The following is a 25496-nucleotide window of genomic DNA, read 5'->3' as shown; positions in this document are numbered from 1 at the left end:
AAGACACAGGACATCAGTAGGTGCCGCTAACCAAGCTGCCGCTAACGTTAGCTAGGCTTGTTTCAAAGAGCGCACCGAAAAATGTAAAGAGGTCTCCTCCTTATTAAAACCAACAGAAAGAGCACTAGTGTTTCCTTTCACCCCACCTCCCCACAGCTGTTGTACTGAGGCTGTATGCTGGGGAAAGTAACTCTGGATTCAGCTGTTAGCTAATTTATAACTTTAGGAACTAACGATTTCAATAAATGCTATTTAACTGTTCATACTGTGAAGTTAATGTGCCTCAATAGAAAATCAGAACAGAATGGACGCAGGCAGTCTTCTGCGTGCTCCTCGGGCTAGTTGTTTGTTGTAGTTCCATCCCGTGCCGTGCCATGCCGTGCTGTGCCTCGCCCTGTGTTTGGATGTGATGTGATGCGTGGCCAAGTGCCGGTCGAGGCAGCCATAGGTGATTCTTTCCCTGCCACTGCCCTTTCCCGGCTTCCACGCAAAGGAGCAACTGAGGTAGGCGGCCATGCAGACGGTGAAGGAGAGGCAAAGAGAGAGAAGATATGCAAATGCAAGGACGGCCAATCAAACGACAAACAGGGACCCTGGATTAAACCCCCCCCCCCTTCCAAGACCCCACTTTGTTATGGTATTTTTTTTTTCTTACCACATGTTCCAAACTCTATTTCCTGCACTTTGTCTGATGTGCTGACTCTGTCCTGACTTTCTGGTTGCTGTTTATTTTAACCTTTGCTGTGTGAATACACAGATCTGTGTGTGTGTGTGTGTGTGTGAGTGATTGACTGTGGATTCCTCTGTGCGACTCCTCCATGCGGACACACACAACCCAGACACTGGCCATCTCACACACTTTGATTCATCCACTCCACAGTACAGTATGCCCCTGATCTGTCTACCCCCCGCCCTTCTCTCTTCTGCTCGCACGCCTCGGCCCCCCCTCCTGCACTTCCCTTTATCCCTTGTGACCGCTACTACCCCTCCCTTTCCCCTCCTCTGCACACACCCAGATACACACAAACACACTCACACACACACACACACACACACACACACACACACACACACACACCCAAATAAACAGCCATAGAAACACATTCATTCACAAAGATACACACACAGTTTAGTGGTCATGGAACTTACACATACGCACAAATATTCACACACATGCCCACATCTTTAACTCATGCACTGGCTCATAAACACACACACACACTTGTCATGTGATGTGTGATGCGCCATGGGGTCCAGATGAGTGGAATCTCAGTGTTGGCTCTCGCTACACTGAGCACCACAGGGGGTCTTTATCGTCGCAAAAATCAACAAAGCCACAGTCACGAAGCGCTGTCTCGATCACACACAAACACGAGCACGCACATACATATGCAGCCATGTGCACACTCGGACACACACACCAGACCACACAAATAACCAAAAGAGTAAAAAAACAACAATGAAAAAAAAACCAAGAGCGCTCACACACGCACACAAAGTGACAAAAGCTCATAAAAACATTCTGGTTTTGACACGCAAAGACATGAGCACAGCTGGACAATGTTTTTAGAGGGACACACTCACACACACACACACTGCACAAGCCCTCACGCACTTTCTCAGTCCAAAAAAGAAAATAATTTAGGAAAATTAGGCGAAAAAAACATGGATAAGACCCTTAACTACTTAATCCCTTCTTAAATGCTTGCGTGATCTATCGTGTCTGTGATTTCACAGACCAGCAGAGAGCGGAGCGGGATGAAGTGCCAGCTAAGCAGATAGAGAGGAGAAAGCATTTGTGAGATTGAAAGGGAGAGAAAGAGTTTAGAAGGATTCAGGTATGATGCGAGGCAGCACTCCTGCCTTTGTTTTTTTCCTCTCTAAATCCGCCGCCCATCATCATATCACTTGATTAAACCTAATCCTAATGCCTCTAATCCCCCAGGCACCCAAAAAAACGCCTAAGTGCCTCGTACCCCTGCATAACATCTCTAAACAGATTTCAATAACAGTTTTTCTGTGACTGTTTGTGAGAGTGGGATATAGTTGTTTTTTTTTGCTTTCTTCTTTCAAAAATTACACACGTTTTCCAACTGAAAATAAGAGAACATAAACTGTTTCGTCTGTGTGCAAATTCTCTTACTGCTTTGTTAATCTGCATGCTGTCTGTCCCTCATTAAAAGCTTTGTGCCTATACAAACTAATGAATGCAAAGGAGACAAATGTTATATTTTTGTGTCAGATTTAGGCTGATACATGGATCAGTCTGTTGGCAGTTAAGTACCAAGAACTTTTGTTACAAAAGCCCTTTAGAGTTTGAGTTAGTCTAGAATTCCACTGGAAAAGTAAGCTTCAAAAACAGATTAGTAACAAAAAAGGAAAGTCCCATAAAAGTGAGGACCTTTAATCTGCTTAAAGACCTCATTCACACAGTCCTGGCCTTTCTGGTGCCTTTGGGTGCCTGCATTTGTTGTCAAGAAATAAAGTTACTGTATGCCAATAACATAGCTCTATCTTCTCTTGGAAGATTCTTCACAACATACTCCAAACACTTCACATTCATTTGTAAGTTATTTTGATGTGGAAACTGATAAAGTACAGTGTGTTCTCATGTGTGATGCATACAGGTACATAGTGTGTGTGTGAGTGCACCATGCATGCTACTGTGGATAAGTGACTGCACGCCTGTTTGGTTACTTTTTGGTCATGGAATGCGTGACTGAGTGCGCAAATGGACATGGAGGGTATACTGTGCAAGCATGTGTGTGTGTGTGTGTGTGTGTGTGTGTGTGTTACATGAAAGGTCCATGTTCGTGACAGTGACCCTATTCTGGTGTTTTGATGAGCCAGATGGATCACGGCAGCTGTAGCTGAGGAAGCGGAGGTGGACGAGGGAGAGGAACAGGAAGATGAGGAGGAGAGAGAGAGAGAGAGAGAGAGAGCGAGACAGAGATGATGGAAAAGGATGCAGGGGAAACCTTGAGGATTAAAAGAAAAGACAAAGGAGGAGGTAAAGTGAATGTAGCAGAATAGAAGTTGTCAATCTGGGAACAACTAGATCTTTTCATGTGTCTTGTCTGCACAGCAGTCTGTCTCCACCCCCCCAAACATGAGACAATGAGCGCAGACATTTGCACACAGACACACACGCAGACAGTCAGGGAGTTAAAAAGGCATCGCGTAAATTAATTATGTTTCTTATCCTGGCAAGGCACCAACCACCCACAGAATGCCCCCACCCTTTCGCCCCCACCTGCACCCTCTGCTCCACTCCACCCCTCCTAAATGTTTCACATCAGGCGAGAGGTAATAGTCGCATGTTTAATTGATGGAGCAATGAGGCATTGTGGTGATAACATGGGCTGTGGAGGGGACCAAGTCACAAAAACACAGACACTCAGTCACACACAGAGCTGCCTTAGTACCTGTAAGAGGTGGATGAGACAGTGTTTGCTCTCTGTGGTTATTGACCAAGGACACACACAAACACACACACACACACACACACACACACAGCTACTTCATCATGGATTTACCCTGAGGCCTTATGCATGTTTTGCATAATTACATTCATTATGCTTACTTTATAATAAGATCTTTGTAACAGATATTTATGAACTCTATGTATAATAGAATAATCAATAGCAGATGATTCAAAACTAGATTGAATAACTGATTTTTTACTTTAATTTTAATGTTTTAAACAAGAGACCGAAGCAAAGAGAGATAAGAGCGACACAAGAGGAGCCACACAAGTGTTGTGATCACTAAAGGACAAAGAGGTTCAGTGTGTCGAGAGAAGCATCAGCTGCTCCTTTTTCATCCCTCCTCTTTCTTTCTCTTTTTTCTTTTATTCCCTTATTTCATTAAATCTCTCCTCCCCTTCTGAGGTATTTTTTTTGTAAGCATGTGTGCCTGTGTGTGGTAGTAGTTTGTGTGTGTCTGCATGTGTGTGTGTGGAGGGGTTAGTTTTGTGGTTTGAGTGCTAAGTGAACGTGTCAGTGCCCAGGGCAAGGGGTCTCCCTGCGGGGCCAAACTCAGTCACGGGAGCACACAACCCACTGGTGGTGCAGACATTCTGCCCTCAGGGTGTGTGTATGTGTGTGAGTGTATGTGTGTGCGTGTGCTGAGAGTGAGCGATTGTGTGAGTTTCCTGTCTTTCTGGAGACGCTTATTTGAGTAAATTTGTCTTTGTGTGTGTCTGTCTACATCTGTGTCTTTTTGTTTATAACCACATACGTGCTTGTGCTTGTATCAGTGTGGGTTTTAAGGTGTGTGTGTGTCTGTCAGTCCTCGCGTCTTTGGGTGTGTGTTTTTGTCTCTGCCTTTCATCTGCCCCTGTGAGTTCAAAATGTGCTTCTGACTGTGTGAGAAAGCCTGCCTGTGTGTGTGTGTGTGTGCCAGTTACAAGTCATGGCTATGGCACGATTCACCCCCCAGGTCATTTTATAGTTGTGTGTTGCCCCCGTGTTGTGTGTCTTCATGACTACATCAATTGCAGAGAGGACTCCCCCACCACACCCACCATTAAACACACACACACACACACACAAATTTACATGCATAAGCATTTTTGGTCAAAACAACGAATGTCACACACACACACACACACACACACACACACACACACATTCGCCTAGTAGTTTTTGCTGTATCTATGCCTGCAGGAACCATGAGGACATCTGCACAGTAAACACTAAAGCCCCCTGAGCCCCAGTCCCAAATATTGCTCACACTTGCACGCACTCTCTTTCTGTCTCTCTCACTCTCTATGTCTTGTCCTCCCTCTCACACACACACACACACACACACACACACTTGCATATACTTGCATCGCTAACAGATAATAGCCAATATTCTCCAGAGTGCATTCTTTGGCAACACAATGTAATACATTGTTGTATTGTGAAGGATTTTCTCCTGCTACAGTGTTGTGCTTCCTCCTCTCCCCTTCTATCATATCAGTCCATTTTTTTTCTGTCAATCCCTAGACCTTCATCACGGCAAATATTAGACACAGGGAATTCCAACCCCTTAAAGTGAGACTATTATAGATTAGAGACAACACCTTTGTAGGGTTCCCTTGGATGATAAAGCAAAGACTTGCATTTGTTCTTTTCTTGTGCTGTAAGTAAGGCCTGTTGATTGTTTTTCATTAGTCTTGACTTATAATATGCTGTTGATTTATTCTGGTGCTGGAGCTCTCATATGACATCAAAATCAACATCTTTAGACATTGACATGCTTGTCCTTTCTAGCCATGCTAGCAGTATCTCAACTACTAGGCCTTTTAAAAATGTCAGCTCCAATCTCTTTTTTGGATTACCCGATCGTATTCATATTAAGTTCTGAGAAGCAACATAACAACGTGACTTTTGCAAATCGTTTTCCTGCCGCATTGGACGATCGTTTGAAATGCAAATCCATTTGGAAAGATAAATGTATCCCAGTTTGGGCACTCAAAATACCCAAATCAGATTTGTGTTTTGTGCCACTCACAAAGCCCCTCACAATATCAACGTCAAATCCAGATTGACAGTGCATCAGATTGGCTGACCAGAATCCATGCTGCTACGGACAGCTGCTCGCTTAGTTAGTCTGTCCAGAGGAGTTCAGCACCGCAAGGGTGTGTTCTTTCCCCTGTGCTTTTCTTTCTTTTTACTAATGATTTTATGATCAATGGTAATGATCTTACATTGGTTAAGTATGCAGTTGACATGGCCTTCTACAAAAAACAGACTTTCTTGGTAAAGTTGCATATTTGGCCAACATAAAGGCTTTGGAAACCTTGGGCCCGACCAGCCAGCTTATAATTAATGTGGCAAAAACAAAAGATACTCTGAACAAAACAGGACGTGAGCATTAAACCAGTTTCACTTATTGGTCTGTTGAAACTGTGGAAACTTTTAAGTATCTTAGTACAGTTCTGGACTCCCAGATGAGCTTCTTTGTGACTACAGAGTATACATTTAAAAAGTGTTAACAACAACTTTATCTTCTGAGAAGGCTCCGCAGCCTCGGTGTCAGTCAGAAGATATAAGATGTTGTGTAAAAGACCCTTGTAGAGAGTGTTTTCATCTTCCAGCCTGGTACGGCCACTTGCACTGAAGATCTAAAAACAAACTCTCTAAGATCATAGTCATGGCCAGTAAAATAGTTGGTATACCAAATGGTTTCCTCTGGCAACCAGAAATATCTATAAAAAGTATTTTATCCCAAGAGCAATCAACATCCTGAACTCTTCCAAGTGATTAACATTGACACAGGCACTGACATGGACTGTTATATTTTATGTATTTATGTACAATGTGACCATTTCTGTTTCTCAATTAATATCTCCTTGATTTACTTAATAGTTTCACATGAAAAAGGAAAGTACAGACAAGGCCACCACAATAAAACAGGACATTGGGGATGCAGCCATGAACTGAGTATAACTACAACATGCATCATAACAGAGACCCAACTAATCGATGATGAAATTCGTTGCCTACTATTTTAATCATCGATTTTAATCGATTTAATCGATTAATTGTTGCAGTCCTACTGTCATCATCATCCCTGTGATCATCTCTGTATATATAAATACCCACACACATAGAGAGAGAGAGAGAGGGAGAGAGAGAGAGAGAGAGAGAGAGAGAGACAGAACAAGCAAGTTGTCATTGTTCCTTTTAGTCAATACCATAAAATGGGGTAAGATTTTGTGTGTAAAATAATCTGACTTTTTCATATTTCATCATTTTTATCAAGTTTTAATACACCAAACTTGTTCAAATCATGATAATAACACTCTCAATCAATTCCTCATGCCAATTAATTTAGTCAGAAATCCTAGATGGCTGCAAAAATGGCTGATGAATTTTGAGTTGGGAACATCAAAATTTGTTTACTAGACACCATGAGGATTACAAAAAACGTACAAAAAAAAAGAAAAAAAGTAAGAAATATATATTCATGGGGTGCATGGAGACCCTATATTCCTACTAGACTATTATTGTCAAACATGTTCATGCTAAACTAAAATGTTCAACATGTCTAAACATTACTGCTAGTATGGCTGTAGACCCTTCAGGCCCTGTTTAAACAATCTATAGAGCATGCTTTAAAGTTCAAGGGCTGCCTCAAGATAGCAATGCACCACCAGTGCGCCTGACCGCACCTCATTTTTAGACCAACACACCCATAGGTGCACTGATGGGTGCAAGCATGTTTGCTACCTACACAATGGGAACTCAACTTAAAAATGACACCTGTGTTTTGACACCTGTGCTTTGCTTGGGGTGTTAGAACGGGCCCTTTGTCCTTTTGTGAGTTAGAATTTTAATTGCATTTGACCTAAGTGTTCAAAACCTTCTCTTCTAGTACCTCAGCTTTTGGTGTGAGTGCAATGCTCTTCTTCTACAGCCTCTCCTGTCTGTCTTTCTGTCCGTCATGGCTGCTAGAAGACAGACTCCCGCTGTCCTGAAGACATGGGGCAGACACAGTCTGCACCTTGACCTGACATGGATAGACAAGATGCTAACACAGAGCAAGAAGGCACTGTGATAGGTGAGGAAAGCTCCATGCAGCTGATGGAGACACTAAGAAGGAGAGAGAGGGGGAAGCTCTATCCTCTTAAATGCATCACCTGTCAATCATTTGTCATGTCAAAAGCACTTTAAAGTCTTGTCTGCCCCCCTGTCATTCTTTTTGACTTGTGTGTTAGCGTAAAGAAAAGCGAAACAAGAGAAGCAGAGGGATAGAGAGAGAGAAAGAGAGAAGGCATAGACGGTGGACATTCATTTAAACCCATTTCAGGGTCTGCCGGGAAAAGATTACAAGCAGTGGCTTTCAATCCGCTCATGTCTGTTGGTTTTGTTTGTAGTTGTAGATCACCAGAAAGGACAAAACAATGACATTCAAAACACTATTTAAATAGTTACCTGATTAGATTTCAGTCTTAGGCTCTTGATATTCAATGAATGTAAATAATGCTGGTTTCAAGCTCATCAAGTAGTCTTACATTTACATTTTTACATCTGGAGAAGCTAGCATGTTGAAGCCGTGTGATGGACTATACCAGATTTGCATTAAGATTTTCATTAGCTTTTCATTTGAATAGTAAGCTAATGAATATATACGCTGACTGACACTATTTGAATTGATCTCCATAGATTTGACCTTGTTGTCGTGTTACTCTCACGAAAGGATGAGTCAACACGACAAAAACTCACGAGTAATGACCACACCCATCAGTCCTTTGTGCTATGGCATAAATGTGCACATGATTGTCTGTTCAAGAGATGAGCTCAGTAAAATATGGCAGCTCTGGCCTGAATATGGCTTTGGAGAAAAGGTCATAGTAGAAGAAAAAAGATAATTCTGGTTGGCCATTAGTTTTCGAGATATTTTGGTCACACTTTGGATGGCCAAATCGACCATGGCTACCACATGACCTCTGTCTTGACAGCAGTTATTAGAGGATCTGTTCGGTTCCCTGTTGTCTTCCCACATATATCAGCTTTGTGTACAAGCCTCTTTCACCTTGTTTACATCATGTATCAGTCTATTTGGAGCTTTCTCACACGGGAGCTGTCGGCATGTCATCCAAATTTCAGCTGCCTCTCTGCCACACATCATCATCATGAAGATGAAAGCTCAGGGGATGTGATCTTATCCCTCATGAGTCTGACAGAAGTGACAACAGTGAAGAGAGAAAACACACAGAGAAAGAAAGATAATTTTGGGAGGTTATTTTCTGACAGACAGAAGTAAAAACAATATCTGAAGGGGGATTAGAGTATCTGTGTTTCTCTGCTTTGAACTGAAGATAAAAAGATGGTTTTGACACCAGCGATTGCAACAGATTTTGATGGATAATGTGGTGTGTGCATGTCAGTGTAAAATTTTTCAAAAAAAGCTTTGATACTTTGTAAACAATTAACTTTAAAATAACTGAATGATATTTATATACTCAACCTAAAATTCATTACCTGATGGATTTATATTCAACACAGGGGGAGACCTATCACAGCTGTCATTGGGCGAGAGACGGGGTACACCCTGAACTGATCACCAGTCAATCACAGAGCTGACACACAGAGACAGACAACCTTTCACACTCACATTCACACCTACGGGCAAATTAGAGTCACCAATGAACCTAATGAGCATGTCTTTGGACTGTGGAGGAAGCAGGAAACCCACGCATGCAGGGGAGGGTTAGGAACATGCTCCACACAGAAAGGCCCCCGAAATGCAAACCAGGATTTGAACCTGGTCCTCACAGCTATGATGCTGGTGGTGCAGTGCTAACCACTGCACCACCGTGCGCGCCTCATTAAACTAGACCCTTGCTTGTGCTGTATTAACTCTCAGATGTACGTCGCTTTGGACATTGTAACATTGTAACTCACATAATATTGTAACATCCAATCGGCGTAGAAAATAAGAAGTACTCTACATGTATTTGAAATACATATTCTTTAAATCTACACTCTTACCCTCATTTGAGAAATTTACATGCAATTAATTCTTTGTTTGTGATTTCTTTCACTAATGATGGAACACTAGGAGACTCATATTGATCCAGCATAGCCCAAAAGCACTGAATAAACTAGAAACAAAGGATGTTATCCTGCTATTAGCCGTTGTGCAGCAATAGCCCAGTTCAGTGTCATGTCAGTTTGATTAATTAACCAACTTGATTATTTCCATTGCAATAAACATAATAATTGACTGGAATAAGCCTTTTTTAAAATTCTGTTTTCAACTATGTTTTCTGTTGGTTTCTTCTTTTTTTAGATCATGAAACATATTTTCTGACTAATGTATCTGATATCAGTGAGGTTTACTTTTTCATCAAGCCACTGTCAACAAATTAGATTGAACCACAATCAGTTCTGATTATTTCTGATCAGTTTTTGAGGGTTTGAGGTTTAAATGTAAGAGTAGTTCTTAATGAGAGAGATGTGGCCATCACAAAGTGATGAAGCCCAATATTAAAAGAAACTTCATGTGTTTCATAAATGGTTGTACCTCTGTCATTACGTGTGAATAATGTTATTGTTATCATGTCCAACACTTGTGTGTGTATTTTTCCCTCAGATGGCGCACAGTGAAACGATGTGTTCTTACTGCGGGGTAAGCTACCTCATCTTCCACGAGTTCCATCAGCTCCAAACCCAACTTGCTCAGCTGAAGATCGAGCTCCAGGAACTGAGAGAGACTGCTGAGAGAGAGAAGGCCCAGAGAGAGGCACTGGAGCGGGGCAGGCTGGAGTGGGAGAAGGCATGTCACCTGGAGGGGCAGAAACAGGCGGAGGAGAAAGAGAAAAGCATCAGAAGAGAAGACATGGAGAGGGCTTTGAAAGAGGAGTTTGAACAGATGAATGAGAGGAAGAGGAAAGAGATGGTAGAGGAGTTCCAGAAAATCAGCGAAGAAAAAGAGAGACAACTTAGAAGAGAGCTGGGAGACGCAGAAGCGGAGAGACTGAGGAAGCAGAGAGAAGAGCTGGAGGGGAGGGCCGAGGAGAGGGAGAAAGTTCTGAGTGACGCACTTCAAAAGGCCAATAAAAATGTAGACGAGCTGAGAAAAAACCTCCAACAGCTGGAAGAGAGGTGAGGTTTTTATGTTTTTGTCTGTGCTTCCCGTCCCTGGTGTGAAATGATCTCTAATGCCAGGCTTCATGTGGGCAATTATCCTGTGAGTCATGCTGTTAACACAAAAACACACAAACACAGGCTCTGAGGAATCATACATATATCCTGCTAGCTCATGTATGAATGTGCATCTCTGACACAAACCTGGTTGCATAATTATATATCTCACTGTCATCTTTAATGTGTTCGTCATCCAGTACCCAGAAAAGAAAAAAAATAAATGAGGCTGAGTGTTTCAGCCTGATTTCAATGAAACAAGACTGTTTTACAATATTTACTGGGTGTTCATGGGCTGGATTTGTTTTGCTCAACAACAAACACACTCACACACGCCGGTGTTAGCGAGGCCTGACTTAATATTGAAGGAATTTTTTTATTTTAAAACAATGTTACCCAGATTGCAGACTGCATTTTATCAGAGAGTTTAAAATGTCTTTCTTGCTTAAATTTTTTCTTTTAATGAAGCCGCATTGCATGTTTCTCAGTTTGGATTAGTGTCCAGAAATAATGCATTAGGGGCCACACTACTTGTTTAGTGTCAGGATGTGAGGTGGTGTGAGGTGAACAAAAGATAGTCCTGTCAATTTCATTACAAAGCAAGAGAGAGTAGTTCTGCGCACATTTATAATGCTTTGCAACACTCTTTATGCCAGACTGTATTTATTATAGCACTACACTTTTAAGGCTTCTCCTTTATACTGTACATCTCAGATCTTCAGAAGCCTTCATTGAATACTTACATCAATGTTAAAATTCACAAATGCACAAATTAAACAACCATTTCTCCATTGACAGTGGTTTTAATGGACTAGAATGCAACAGATCCTTTTTCTCTTCATTGCTGTGCCGTCATTTATTCTCCCCACCTACACATGTTCTGTATCTCAGCTGAATACAACAGCTTCAGTCATGTTCTCTGGGGGCTGAGCCAAGCTATTCTAGGAAATGGAAGAATACACAAAAAATGGTCTTTTAGATAAGTTAAAACAGGCATCACCTCACCTCAGGATGCTAGCTTATGTGAGAGCTTTTACTATAATGGAAAAACACATCAAATGCATCACATTTATAATTCTAAATCAAATTGCAATTATGAAAGCGTGAAGGTATAATAAGTAGGATTTTTCCTTGCATTTTGTCAACAACAAATTCAAACTGGGCCCCTCCTTCTTGGCTCTCTCACTCTCTCGTGCGGGAACACGCCCACCCCGCCGAGCTAACACCAACATCATAATGGTTACCTTTGCGCTAGCATGCTAACTGCCAGTTAAACTGTTGCGCTAGCATGCTAACTGCCAGTTATCTTTGCGCTAGCGTGCTAACCGGCGGTTAGCTTGTCCTACCCAGTTTTAGGCACCTACCTGTCCAACAGAAAGAAGGCCATCTCTGCATCGCTCTTTTGCCATGTTCACCGGTCTGAATGGGTCTGCACACTCACTCACCAACACACATGTATAGAGGCCCATAAGTGATGATTTATATTATATAATATTTGTATATTTTCTCGTAAAATCCTACTAATTATACCTAATTATAAGTCTAAGTCAGGTATGAATAATTATCATTGAAATTGTCTGTTCATCTGTGTGTCCATCTACGCGCCTTAAGTGACATATGTTATACACACGCACACACAGGTGCTGAAGATTCCTATTGTGTTACTTACATCAGCTTTAAAGTGTTGGTGATCAAATAGCAGGTGTTTGTAATTAAACAGCTAAACCAGGCTAAGTTTAGTATCTGGGAAACACTCACTGACCTAGAGTACTAAAAGCCTGAAACATCTTAAGACACCTTCACCAACACGTGCAGCTTCAAGTACATTGTCTCGCACAAAGATATTTTAAAGGATGTTGTGGACAAACAGAATATTCTTGTTTATGAACAAATCATTTTTTAATTGTATATATAAACTTGAAGACGCCATGACAGAAAATGCTATGCATTGCAGGCCATATATGAAGGGATTACAGTACAGACATGTCAAAGCTGGGCTAAACATCCAGTATGGATTGGTTTATAGTTCATATCCTGCTTTAATTTTGACAGTGTATGTTTGGGCCACAGCCGGCAGCATGCTCATATGGCTCTCTGGCTCTCAGGTTGTCCGTATGTTGTTATGTGCATGGTAGACTGCTGAGCCAATCCACTATCTGGTCTAATGTAAGCTGATTATCTCTCTCATACACCGCCTCTTCATTGAACGAACAACGCACGCACACAATCACACACACACATACGCACACAAACAAACACATGCTGCGCACAGTTGTGCTGTGGAGCCTTGGGGCCAAGCGAGGGTCAGCGGGTCAAAGTTGGGGCAGAGATAATGATGCACGGCACAGTGATGTGTGAGAGGCCGGCATGCAATGACAGCAGTGCATTCTCTCTCCGGCTCTTTCTACGTTTCTGTTTCTTGCTTTCTTTATTGCTGTATCTATTTGCCATTACCTTATTCCTCTTTATATATATGAATGTTCATTTACCTATTTTTTTTTTTTTTTTAATTTGGATAAAATATCTTGGCATTATTAAGTGTACTACCTTGGTGTTTTACTCTCTCTGTCTCTCCACCTCTTCTCTTTTCTCTCTCTGTTGGTCCCTCAACACTTACACCAGCAATTTGCCAGTACTTTGTTGCAATTCTACACCATCACTCACACAGGTGGTAATGAACAGAGTAAAAGGCAAAAGAGGGGGAGAGAAAGAAGAAAGATTGCACGAGTGTGAGTTAATGAGGATGTTCTGGATGGCTTGCTACACGGCAGGAGTGTGACTGTTGTTATGTGAGATGCGTTTATGATTGACGGCCCTCCCCTTCTTTTCATAGAGACTTAATACAGCTTTTTTATTGAGAGATTATTCACCATTAAAAGACAACAGATTGTAAGAAGAATGGATGCAAATGTTTATAGCCAGTAGGTACTCAAACAAAAGGTTTTGGCCTGTCTGATGCTTTTTTCTTTGCATAGTTCTGTTTTTCTTTTTTCTTCCTATTTTCACCGTAGCTGTCTGACAACGTGCAAGTCTGACAGGATGAGGGGAATAGTCGTGGTGTGAGTGCCTGACTGGTAGCTTGATAACAACACCATAAAAAACAAACCTGATTGAAATGTCACCTGTCAAACAGCGTGTGTTTCGTGACATGAGTGTTTAGAGAGTGTGTGTCTTACAGGTGTGACAGAGGAAAGCAAGGTGAGAAAGGTAGTAATGTGAAGCGTGCAATTAAATCTGATTTTTTAAATGTCACCTGTTAGACGAGTTCAGACACAGATCAGCCGAGATATTTTGATTTGCTGAAGAGAAGGAGGGAGGGCAGAAAGAGACACATGCGTCATATTACAGTTCCCTTATTTATCTGTTTATGATTTGTATAAACCATACATGTCAACATGTCGTGTTTTCTTCTTTCTGAAGGGTCTGTGGAAAGAAATATGGTGTGGTATATAAAAATGAAAATAAAGAAATAAAAGGGAAATAAAAGCAATAAACACAACATGAGACGATACCACACAACAAGATAGTTTGAAGCCAATCTAAGCAAATGTTTTGCAGAGGATCTAAAAGCGTCTGGCTGTTACATGTGGTAAAAGCAGCTCAGTGATATATAGTATTGAGTTTGTGTGTGCATTAGTGCCATTTTTAAGATGTTATTTGGCTAATCCAGGAACCAGACCATTACAGTAATCTGCCTGATTGGTGATAAAGGCATCTATTAGTTTTTTTTCTAGGTCAGCTATAGCAGGAGCTCTCTCTATTCATGTTATGCTTTTAAGATGATAAGAAGCAGATTTGTATCATCTGGTTGCTGAAGTAAAGGTCAGAGTCAGTGACTGCTCCCAGATTCCTGTGCAAAGCAGCACCCTGTCTGCACAGTAAAGGTTTCAAAGACTTCATTCTGTTGTCCATCTCACATGTGCATTATGAAGCAGATGTGCTTTTAATTAGTGATGTGATTATTATGAGGACGAACAAAACTTACCAAGGGTTAGTTTTTATTCCTTGGTAAAGAAACTGCCGAACAGGTTTGGACAGACAGAGCTCATGCACCTGGAGACAGGTTGAAACATATCATGGACCTGGTGCGCATGCTCATGCCGTTGAGAGAAGTGTCTGGGAATTTAATACACTCTGCTTGTTTCCTGTTGGCTGGTTAGTCTCAGTTTTGATCCAAACAGTGTGTCTGTTTGCGTCTGTACTTAACTGTGTCTGTGTGTGTGTGTGTGTGTGTGTGTGTGTGTGTGTGTGTGTGTGTGTGTCTGTGTGTGTAATGTCTGTGTGGTAGTCTGAGCTTGTGAGTGGGCATGCGCATTCACACACTTGTATACACCTGCAATTGATGGGGTAATCACTCTTGCTCACAGTAACAAAAATTAGATTAGGCAGTTATGAAGAATGAATCATAAAAATGTGTGAGAGCGCACCCACACACACACGCCCACACACACACACCTGGGGCTGGATTGTAACAGTGATAAGACGACTTGCAGGTGGGAGCAAAGGAGTGACAAATGATGGATGGCAAATAAGAAGGCATCCATTTGTAACAAGGGAACTACTTTATGCAAATTAGTTATGTACCCATGTGGTTTCATATCAATTCCTCGTTTCCAGTAGCAACCACAGAAACAATACACAAATGCTCATACTCTCTCCCCCCTAATGTGTGTGTGTGTGTGTTACTGTGTTTGTGTGAATGTGTTAGGTAATATGTTAAGTCAACTGTGTACAGAGTCAAACAGCCTTCAAAGCCAGCATGTAAGGTATTAGCACGGGTCCAACTTCAAGTTCACATTACCACATCAAAAAAACAGGCCGACACACACACACACACACACACACATCTGTGTTGTGTGTGTTTCATTGGAGGAGAACTCTCCCTGGTAGAAGATGTCCTCGATTAAGATCTGATGGTGGCACAACTTCACTGTGGGGCTCTTGACAACAAGATAAATACAAACAACAATATTAATGTGTGTCTTCAGAATGTTTCGGGAAAAACACACACATACACACACACATAGACGGACACATTACACAAGTTATTTGGTAATCTACATTAACATGTTGACCCAGTAGCATAGCAACCAACACAATCAAATAAACAAAGAGATATACGTTGCCTACATGAATTTGAATTACACTTTGACAAGCTGGAGGACAAAGGCATGTTCATATCCTTTAAATTAATTCAGTCAGCCATAATATGATATCATTGTTAGGGCCTTTACACTGTCTGTGTGCTTGTGTATGTGTGTGTGTGTGTGTTGAAGCATGTGTGCTGTTTTGATGATCACAATCATTGTTATGGCATCCCTTACATGGTTACCAGATAACCTGTGAACACAACACATACAGACAGGTGTCACACTACTCACACACACACACACACACACACACACACTCACAGCAAGTTCTCAGTTAACACTGTAGGTAATTGATGAGGCCTTTACTGATCTAATTAAAGAGCTTAAAGTTCTCATCAAAACATAAACTAGTCTGTGACAAGCCCAAAAATGTGTGTTCAGCTTTTGATTTAGAAACATTTGAAAGCTGAACACACACACTGTGTACGAGTGAGTGTATGTTCATGTGTGGGTCTTTGGGTGTAGGTGTATAGCGTTCTGTATGTGCTCCTTTTTGGTCAAGGTTAAATGTCCTTTAGCTTTGAATGTCCTGCCACGGTGTTGATCAAAACAGTCTTTTAACTCACACACATGCGCACACACAGTGGGTGAACAGATGATGCTTTGATATGGGGAAGCTTTTATGTCACTTGTGATGATGACAGGAAATGCCAGCACAGACACACGCACATACACACTTGAATATGCCACCACATTTACACTGACATGCACTTGTACGTTATCACCAAAAAGCTTTATATCAAACTCACCCTGGCTCAATGTCTAAAGGCTTCAAACATGAGATGCTTGACTATCTTTTTAAGGTAAACACCATTACAGCTCCAGTATGTGATCACTGGAGAGAGATGGTCTCTAGTGGCCGAACAAGGAACTACAACACATTTGTTTTGGCTGTTTTTCACAGATATTCCCATTGAAAATATCACATTCTGTGCTTGTGCTTTTAGAAAAGTAAAATGGTAAGATGATGTTCAGTTTACATTTCATTGTTCAACCGTGTGTCTCATTTTTAGTTACTAAATTTGTCTTAAAAATAGATCTATTATTTAGTATATGGCTTTTTTTCTGTAGTATATATTTCACTGAGAGGTAATGCTGAATTTGACCAAAGTCGGGCTGCAAAAAACTTGCAAACTTACATTTGTTCAGTATTGAGAAAAAACTGCCTTGTTTCCATTATTCTCACCAAGTAAAACAATACAAGTAATACAATGTCACTAAGAATTAAAGGCAGTACAATAAAAGGAGGCCTTAAAGCTATTGATGTAGATGCTGTTGCTGATTTGCATAATCTGATGAGAAAGGGAAGGATGTCCCAAAGTTAAGGGCCAGAAACAGCTAAATTACATCACCCTTGAGTTTTAGCTCAGTACAAGAACTAGGATAAACAGACACACTGACACAGAACATTTTGTACAAGGTCTGGGGCTTAAAATAAGCCTACTGGGGGGCGTTAAGTTTGGCTTTGTGATGTTGACCTTCAGTTCAAATCCCTAAAAATGTGAAGAAGCACGAAACCAGTAAAATCTTGACACATGCACAGTCCATAAAAAAAAAAAATGACTTGGTGGGTCACCATAACACTGATCAGTGTTGTTGATGTGTGTGCATGACTGTCTGTGCGTGTGTGTGCATGGCGTGTCCTGTGTGTATGTGTGTGTGAGTGTGTATGACATGTCCTGATGAGGCAGTTGATTTGGGCTGCTGGTAGGGGGTACTCTAATCTGGCACGCACTCACTGGCACTGCACTACCTAGTTATTCCACTGACAGCCACTGCCCTGGGAACAGGAGCTCGAGCTCACGCACACGAAGCACACACAGATTCGTTTACAGAATACACACACATTCATGCAAACACACACACACACACACACACACACACACACATACACACATACACACATACACACACATACACACGCCCCTCTCGAGGCAATGTTCTTTCTGATCTCGCTTTGGGACTGGTGGGGACAGATGGGTGAACAGTGGGAGTCTGGGCTGCCATCACTCGGAAAGCAAAGGCATGCACGCACAAATACACACGTTTCACACACATACACACTGACACAAACACACACACAGGATCACAGGCACAGCCAGACTTGGTCAGAAAGTGGCAAACATACGAACAGACAGGCTAAAATGCGCACGGAAAAGTCTGACTCGCACGCACACACGCAGAGGGACACACACACAGACTAAGCCACAGTCACACGCATACTTATTTACTTGTAAACATGCACCCAGATTCACACATGGCCTCTCATTCACACACACAGACAGGATTACTAGAAACATGCATACTTGCTCAGCTCATCCTCACCCCGCTGTGCTTCCAATCTCTCTCCTGTACATGCAGCTCATCACAAAGAAAACAGCTTTTTTTATGACCTTTATTGAACCTGGATGGTCGCCTTTAAGTAAAAATGTCTTTCAGCTTAGGGCAGAATATATTTATTACATAACAAACAGAACCAACATTTAAAGAAGAGAAAAAAGAGGACATAAATATAGAGTACGTCAATAATTACGTTATTAAACAAGAATTAATATTAATTTAATGCATTTATACCAATTGTATTTGTGCTTTTCATACCTTAAAATGCTCAAACTTGCACACATTTACACATATTTACTGCTCTGAATATATTAAGCAACTGACAGCATGATCGTATTTTGCAAATATGACCTCAGTTGCATAAATATTTTTGACCTTTGGAAACAATATAGGGTGGGGTGAAGAGAATTCAAGCTGGAAGGGCCACTTACCGTAAAATTCGGAATATAAGTCGCATGGGAATATAAGATGCAGTCTGTTCTTTTGGGGTAACCCAGAGGGAAAAAAAGGTTTTCTATAGCTATTTATTAATAAAAACCTATATACAAGTTACGTATTAATAGTAATTTCAACACTTCGATGCTTTAGCGCAGTCAGCGAATGGAGCTGGCCCTGATGTCATTACATGACATGTGATCTTTCAGTCAGGTGACAACAAGTGGTTGTTTTCAGCTGGTAAAAACTATGAATGTTTGATAAATGGACCCTAAAGCGTGTATGTTGTGTGGTCACTACAGCAGCTGTAGCAGTGTTCAGATCAGGATTCCCTCTGGTGTAAAAAACAACTGGATTTCAAGCAGGACAAGGCTGAATGGGTGGATGGATGGATGGATGGATGGACATATAGATCGATAGTAGCTTACAAGACATATGACATCACACATCTGTCACCCCAACCTCCCACCCCCCTTAAGCTCGTAAGAAAATAATACAATCAGAGACAAAAGGCTACTACATTTACAACTAAACACTGCGACATTGAGCAGTGGCTGTATGGCGGTAGTGCAAATGAGTAGAGTTAGTGCAAAACAGTACGGTGCAAATGTGCATAAAGATATAGAAGTCGGCTTCGTCCCCTTCAGAGTAAGGGCTGACCTCATATAAACCACTCCATATAATCCACTTATAAAATATACCCTTAACGATTTAATGTTAAGTCAGGATAGCGAGGGATTTAGAGATCTGTCATTGAACAGACAAAAACAAATCATTCCAGCTGCTCATCAGAGGGGAATCCTTAGCATCATTATCTTGGAAACATCTCTCCTACACTATCAAATCTCTTCACATTTGTCTCTTAAGTGGTGCCAATAAGCAGAAAACCCCCTGGCAGGATCTTTGCATCTCATCTCAATTACACTTCATGATTAAACTTTGTCGGTCATGATTATAACCTGTCTGGTTTTAGTCTCTATTTGTCTGGTCTGCTCCTGGTAATCCTGACTGCTCATTATGTTTATTCCTCTGTCTGCCTGGCTGTCAGTGCTTATTTGATGTGTTTAAGGAAAAAACAGGATGTGTTTCCTCTGTTTTCTCAGTGCCCGAGTCACACAGTCACGATGTTTATGTGTTGTGTTGGAATCTGTCTGTCCAATTGGATTCCTCCCGTCTGGAATCTATGACAGCGTCTGCTGAAAGGCAGTGAGGGATGAGGGTCAGTCCCAATATCCTCACATGTATGATGCTGTATTTACAAGTAGTCAACAACATAAACCTCTGCGTGTCTGTACACTATGTTGGTCATAAACCTAGCTTATGGGCACATTAGTGTCAACTAGTGCAGCAGACCATGGTGAATTATGGGATACACTGAATAGCGCTCCTATAAGTGTGCATCAAGTGTGGGTTAAGTGTGCTGCGTGCTAGAGGTAGGGGCGACTACCTTGCCACGCATGAGTATGCACTTCAGTGTCTGACACAGTCAGTGTGGGTAATGGATACAGGAACAGACACTTGTGTTGGCTATCATGCATGGAACTTCAAGCAACTTTAGCTCTGTCGCACTTTCAGGGTATTCAGTAACTCTCTTCTTTTTCTATTCAATAATCTCATATTGAAATAATCATTTATCACGTATCAAATGATCAGTAACAGGATGACATGAGCTGAGAGGGAAGCCTATCTCTTTATATCAATTACCTCTGAGGAACATCTCAATTTTTCATCTCATCACATTTCATCAGATCACCCTCTGCTCTCTATCATTAAAGTTGCATCATCTATAAGCTCATTTAACCCCATGGGAGTACAGTGGCATTACGTTTGGATTAGGTTCTCTAATGAGGGAATATTGCTCACGACTCTCCATTCTCATGCTCTTGCTCAACAGGCTGGCGGCAGCAGCTGCCACGAAGGAGGAGTTGGAGGAATTACTTGGAAAAGAGAAGCAGCGAGGGGAAATCCTCAGGTAAGGTAATAAGGTGATACAAGAAGACAAAGAAAGATAAAATTACACAGAAAAGAGGGGGTAGAACAGTGCAATAACGGTTTAGTAATGCCAAAGCAGGATGGAAACAAATCAGAAAAACAAAAGATGACCAAAAGAAAACAAAGCGTGTGTTTGCATCAGCCTGATTGGCCGTAAGCTGCTTGACCAGATGCATGGCAGGAAAGCCAGGGCAGATGGGAAACAACTGTGTGAGATGATAGAGTGAAAACAATAAAAAGAGAATGGAAAAACAGAGGAGAGAAAGTTAATTCAGCTGACCCGCTCGTTATTTCCTGGAAACAAAGGGAGGATTTGAAAGATGAGCAGGAGAGGAGCAGAGGCAAGCGGTGGAGGTGGAGGTGGAGATGAGGAGAGTGGGATGGAGGAGATGAGACGTCAGGGAACAGAAATGTTTCATTCAGGTTGCTGACACAGAAAGCTGCTAAATGAGTAAACCATCGGGTGAGCAAACGCATGCAGTCTCTCTCTCTGTTTTTCACTATCTTAGCCTTATCACCGATGACAGATCTGGCTCATATCTGTGTCTCCATTTGGTGCCGTCAGCCTTATGATTTATGTCATCTGACATTATAAAACTGGCTCTCGTGACAAGCCGTGCCCATGCTCTCCTCCACTCCGCACGCACACACACACACTCTCAGGCACCACAGAGCAGCTCACGGTCTCCCCTCTCATCCCGTCTCGTCTGAGACGCCGTTCATTTTTGATCACCTTAAGCCACAAACCCTGAATAAGAAACACAACAACCACTCAAACCCCGCTGAGCTCTCAAAAACTGTCACATCACTTTGCACGCAACACCCAGCCATGTTCATGATGTTGCTCTGTGACTACACAGGCTTGTGTGTGCTCGTGCAGGTGTGTGTATACTGCAATGTATCCGTGTGTGTGTGTTTGCGCAAGAAAAAAGGAAACTGTTCCGTGTGCTCTCACCCACATGTTCCTTCAAAAGTGTTCTTGGAATAACAGAATGTTCTATTCCAGCACTCTAGTTTTCCACGTCCACGCTTTGCATTGGTTTGTGACCTGATTGAGCGTGTGTGTGCACGTATGTGTGTGTGTGTGACTCTGTGAGCTGAACCAGTGATCTTTCATGTTACTCAAAGTGCTTTTCGTCTGAACATATTTCCTTAAGAGTGAGAGATGGAAAAAAAGAGAGAGACGGAAAGAGAGAGTGCTGTAAAACATGGCTGTGCCCTTTTTTAAGGACATTGTGGTTTCATCAGTCCTCTTTTTCCCTTTCTCTTTTATTTACTTTATGTCCTGCCTGTTTTTCTCTCTCTTTAATGATCAATTTCTCTCTGATATGACAAAATAAGTCAGAACAATTTATGCACTGTTTAAGCTGCAGCTCACTCGAGAGTATTTAGGCTCATATTTTATAGGAGCAGATCAGATTTGTATGCGAGTAAGGACAGGATGAGGGGGGATTGTGTAACTACATTTGAGCAAGCAATGAGGCTTCTCTCACTCATAATTATTTGCTGCTCGATCTCACTCTGAATGCAAGCTCAAACTGATGGCAGAGTGTAATCATGTGCTCGATTTGGCCTGGATCTGATGTGTGAAGTGAATCCCGTTTTACCCATCTGTCTAATTTTCAAAATAAAAGGTGGTACAGCTGTGCTTTTAAACCACCTAATAACAAGACATTATTTTATGAGTTGACACTAAAGTCACATTATGTATTTGGTAAATCAATTGCTAAAGTCAAATTAAATTTTTAGTATTAAAATTAGTATTAAGCAGGCAATGCACTCCTAATTAGATTGGCAATATACTTTTTTAATAATTATTTTTTACATTTATTTATTTCGTTTTTTTGTCATCAATTTATGATATACATGTGAGGTGAAATAAAGACATGACAAAACAGTCCCAAGCTGGACTCATGGATTGTATTGTCTTAGTGCCTCCCAGCAGGTCATGTGCACAACTGCTCATATTGACTAAATATTGATAAGCGCAGCCAGAACTCTACATGGCCTGGCATTACTCTTATGGCCAGTTCAGCTCAATGATTCGCAACGAGGCTGGATGCAACTGCCAAAAGAATCATCTGATCGTAAATGTTCTAAAACGGGTCTGTTCACATCAAAGCAACGCAATGCAACACGCAGACGGAGGTGACGGTCTTCATAGCAACGACGCACTGACATACCCCACTACTACTTCTGCGTTAATACTATAATGTTAGTTAATACTATAACATTAGTATTACGCCTAGGTTACATGAATTAACTAGCTGGATTTCTGTTATCGTTATAAAAAGAAATGGATGACAGTGATGTTGGCTGTATCATTGATTAATTAACAGCGAAAACGGAGAGTTAGGAAAGACGGGATCTGGAGCTGTCTTTAGCTACTGCAGCGCCAGAGACCAATGTATGCTGTTTCCTGATTGGCTGAAGTGAAATAGCTACATTATTCAGTTCTAAAACTGCAGTTGGAGATTTGACAAGTCATATCTTTTGCAACTCCAGGCAACGGCTTTAGACGTTCTGCCACTAACCAGTTCACTCCGCTGCAATTTTCTCTATAACATTCTAAAACCATTTTGTCATCTTTGGCGTTGCGAATCATTGATCTGAACTAGCCTTAACATCCACATGTTGGCCTGTCCTACTGCAGTCATTTTTAGACAGGACCAGAGGCTGAGGGCCGCATGCTGAAAACCAGCACTCCTATCAGAGATCTGTTTCCAGATTTTAACTTGTGCATCATTTATAGTTATATAGTCTGTCTCACATGTTAAAATGTAATGACATTTTAGAGGATAATAAGATAATTAAGAGATAATTAAGATAATAATTATAAGACTGCTCATTTTCAGACTGAAATACTTAAATGTGTAAGTGTGACCACTGTGTGACTCTCTAAGTTCTGACATTGACATACAGTGTAAATAAGCTGGGCGAACCTCTCTGCAACGAAAGAGCATCTGCATTTTTAACACACCTTCATCTATCCAGGGGATGCTCTCACAGCCCGTACAGTATGCTCTTTTTCAGAAATGCTTTGCCTCAGAAGTTACACACATTCACTCCGGGGAGCGGTAACCACAGTCCTCTGCTCTCACATACACCTATAATGAACACCTCGGAGCAATGATGGGTTAAGAGTCATAGTCAAAGTATTTGTTAAGGAGGGAGAGAGAGTGGCACGAAAAATTTCCCTGCAAGTTTAGGATTCCAACTACATTTTTTCTATGACACACTCTTACATGGCTAGTGTTGTCTTGTACAGATACTTGCCACGGCTGCTCAGGAAGCTTTAACAGTACTTTCTCAATCTTTATGTGACAGCTCTGATGAGATGATCAGACATCAGACAACAAAGCAATTCATTTATTGAGCCTAAATAGGACTTTTAGGAGTTTTTTTCAAAGTTGTTGTTTTGTGTGTGTGTTTGATTCAGAGGTGCGTGTGTGCGACAGCAGCAGGCCCTGGCATCCACGCTCTCCGAGCTCAGAGATGTACGTGGTTTCCTCAGTCAGCTGATGGGGGCCTGGCAGATGTTCAGATCTCAGATACTGCAGCACAGCAAACAGGTGTTCGCAGGTAACACACACACACACACACACACACACTGATGCACAGACACACACTTACTTAAGCTTCAAATTTTGAGGATTTGTAAACATAGGAAAAGAGAGAAAAAAAAGAGGTTAATTTATGAGTATTTTAATACTGAGCTGCAGACATGAGAGAAAAATGTTGTAAAAAAGGAGGTAAAGAGAAACAATCTCTCAGCAGGAATAAATATTAGTTTTACTGCGGCATGGACTCTTTTAGTTCAGAGGGAAGAACCCACAAAGGATAACAAAAATGTGTTTGTGCATATGTTTTTTTACTGTCACTACACACACTAACTAAGATAATTTATGCAGAGAGGAATGTGTGTGTGTTCACGCGCGTGTGTGTGTGTGTGTGTGTGTGTGTGTCTGTAAATGTTGTAAAGTAATGAAACTCTTATTATAAACTCTAAAGAGACTGCAAGCAAGTTACGCAGAACTGCAGGTTTAGTGTGTGTGTGTGTGTGTGTTTGTTCATAGTTGACAGTAAATGCTTGAAGGTGATCAAACCTCTGGCTCACCTCTTGGGCGGGTCTTTTTCTCTCTGCTGCACGTTTCAAACAGCTGCCAAGTGTACATGTGTATGCAAGTGCGTGATGGTGTGTGTTTGTGTGTTGCAGAGAGGGAGGGAAGAGAGGAGAGTTTACGGGAGGAAGGGGAAGAAAAAGAAAGTAATCTGCTGTTTGTATTGATGCTCTGTGAGGATTTTTTCATTGATGTGAGCATGAAAGGAAACTGCTGCACGAACCAACAGATGCTTTCAAATAACGCACACATACATAAACAAATGCATGCCTATAAACACACACGGCACAGCATATATGGTGACAGTGTTTTGTGTCTTATTACCCAGAAAGCAACTAATAGTAACTATCAGGTGAGTATGGGGTGATCTGATGATGTAAATACTACAATAATTAATCATTTTTGGTGAGGAAAGAAAAATTGATTGTTTAAAAAAAAAATTACAGTACTATTATAATACATAATTATCCATATAATTTAGTCACAAAAACAAAAAAATTCTGCATTAATGGGTTCATATAGGTCTATCAGAAAAAATTTAACAGTTGGCATGCATGTTCTTTTGATGACTACATTATCTACATTAAAATCTTTAGCTGCACTTTCGTCCAGCTAGTTCACGGGTCAGGATTGCAGAAAGCAAGTGAAAAGTGATGATAAAGTAATAAATAGTGCAGAGGTACATGGATCATGAATCTCTGGGAGAGGGTCAGCACAACCCAGCAGAGGATGAGTTGGAAAGTTCGGGAGAACCAGAGGTCAGTCTTTGAGCTGCTGCTTTTCAGGCTCCCAGGCCCTGCACCACAGAGACCACCACC

At 41.4% G+C, this 25496-nt stretch overlaps 1 protein-coding gene across 1 annotated transcript in view; it reads left to right on the top strand.

Moving 5' to 3' along the window:
- lekr1 (Leucine-, glutamate- and lysine-rich protein 1) overlaps positions 1–25496 on the top strand; it is a 75266-nt gene that overhangs the window by 12657 nt on the left and 37113 nt on the right. The window contains exons 3-5 of the mRNA XM_069669046.1: positions 10090–10601; positions 20460–20537; positions 23997–24139. Of these exons, the coding sequence (XP_069525147.1) occupies positions 10090–10601; positions 20460–20537; positions 23997–24139 (733 nt within the window). The remainder of the gene's footprint in view (positions 1–10089; positions 10602–20459; positions 20538–23996; positions 24140–25496) is intronic.

This window comes from Semicossyphus pulcher, unplaced genomic scaffold (genome assembly GCF_022749685.1).
Source record: "Semicossyphus pulcher isolate SPU_LCO1_2020_fin unplaced genomic scaffold, fSemPul1.0.p SCAF_19, whole genome shotgun sequence".
NCBI lineage: Eukaryota > Metazoa > Chordata > Actinopteri > Labriformes > Labridae > Semicossyphus > Semicossyphus pulcher.
This window is presented reverse-complemented; position numbering and strand designations above follow the sequence as displayed.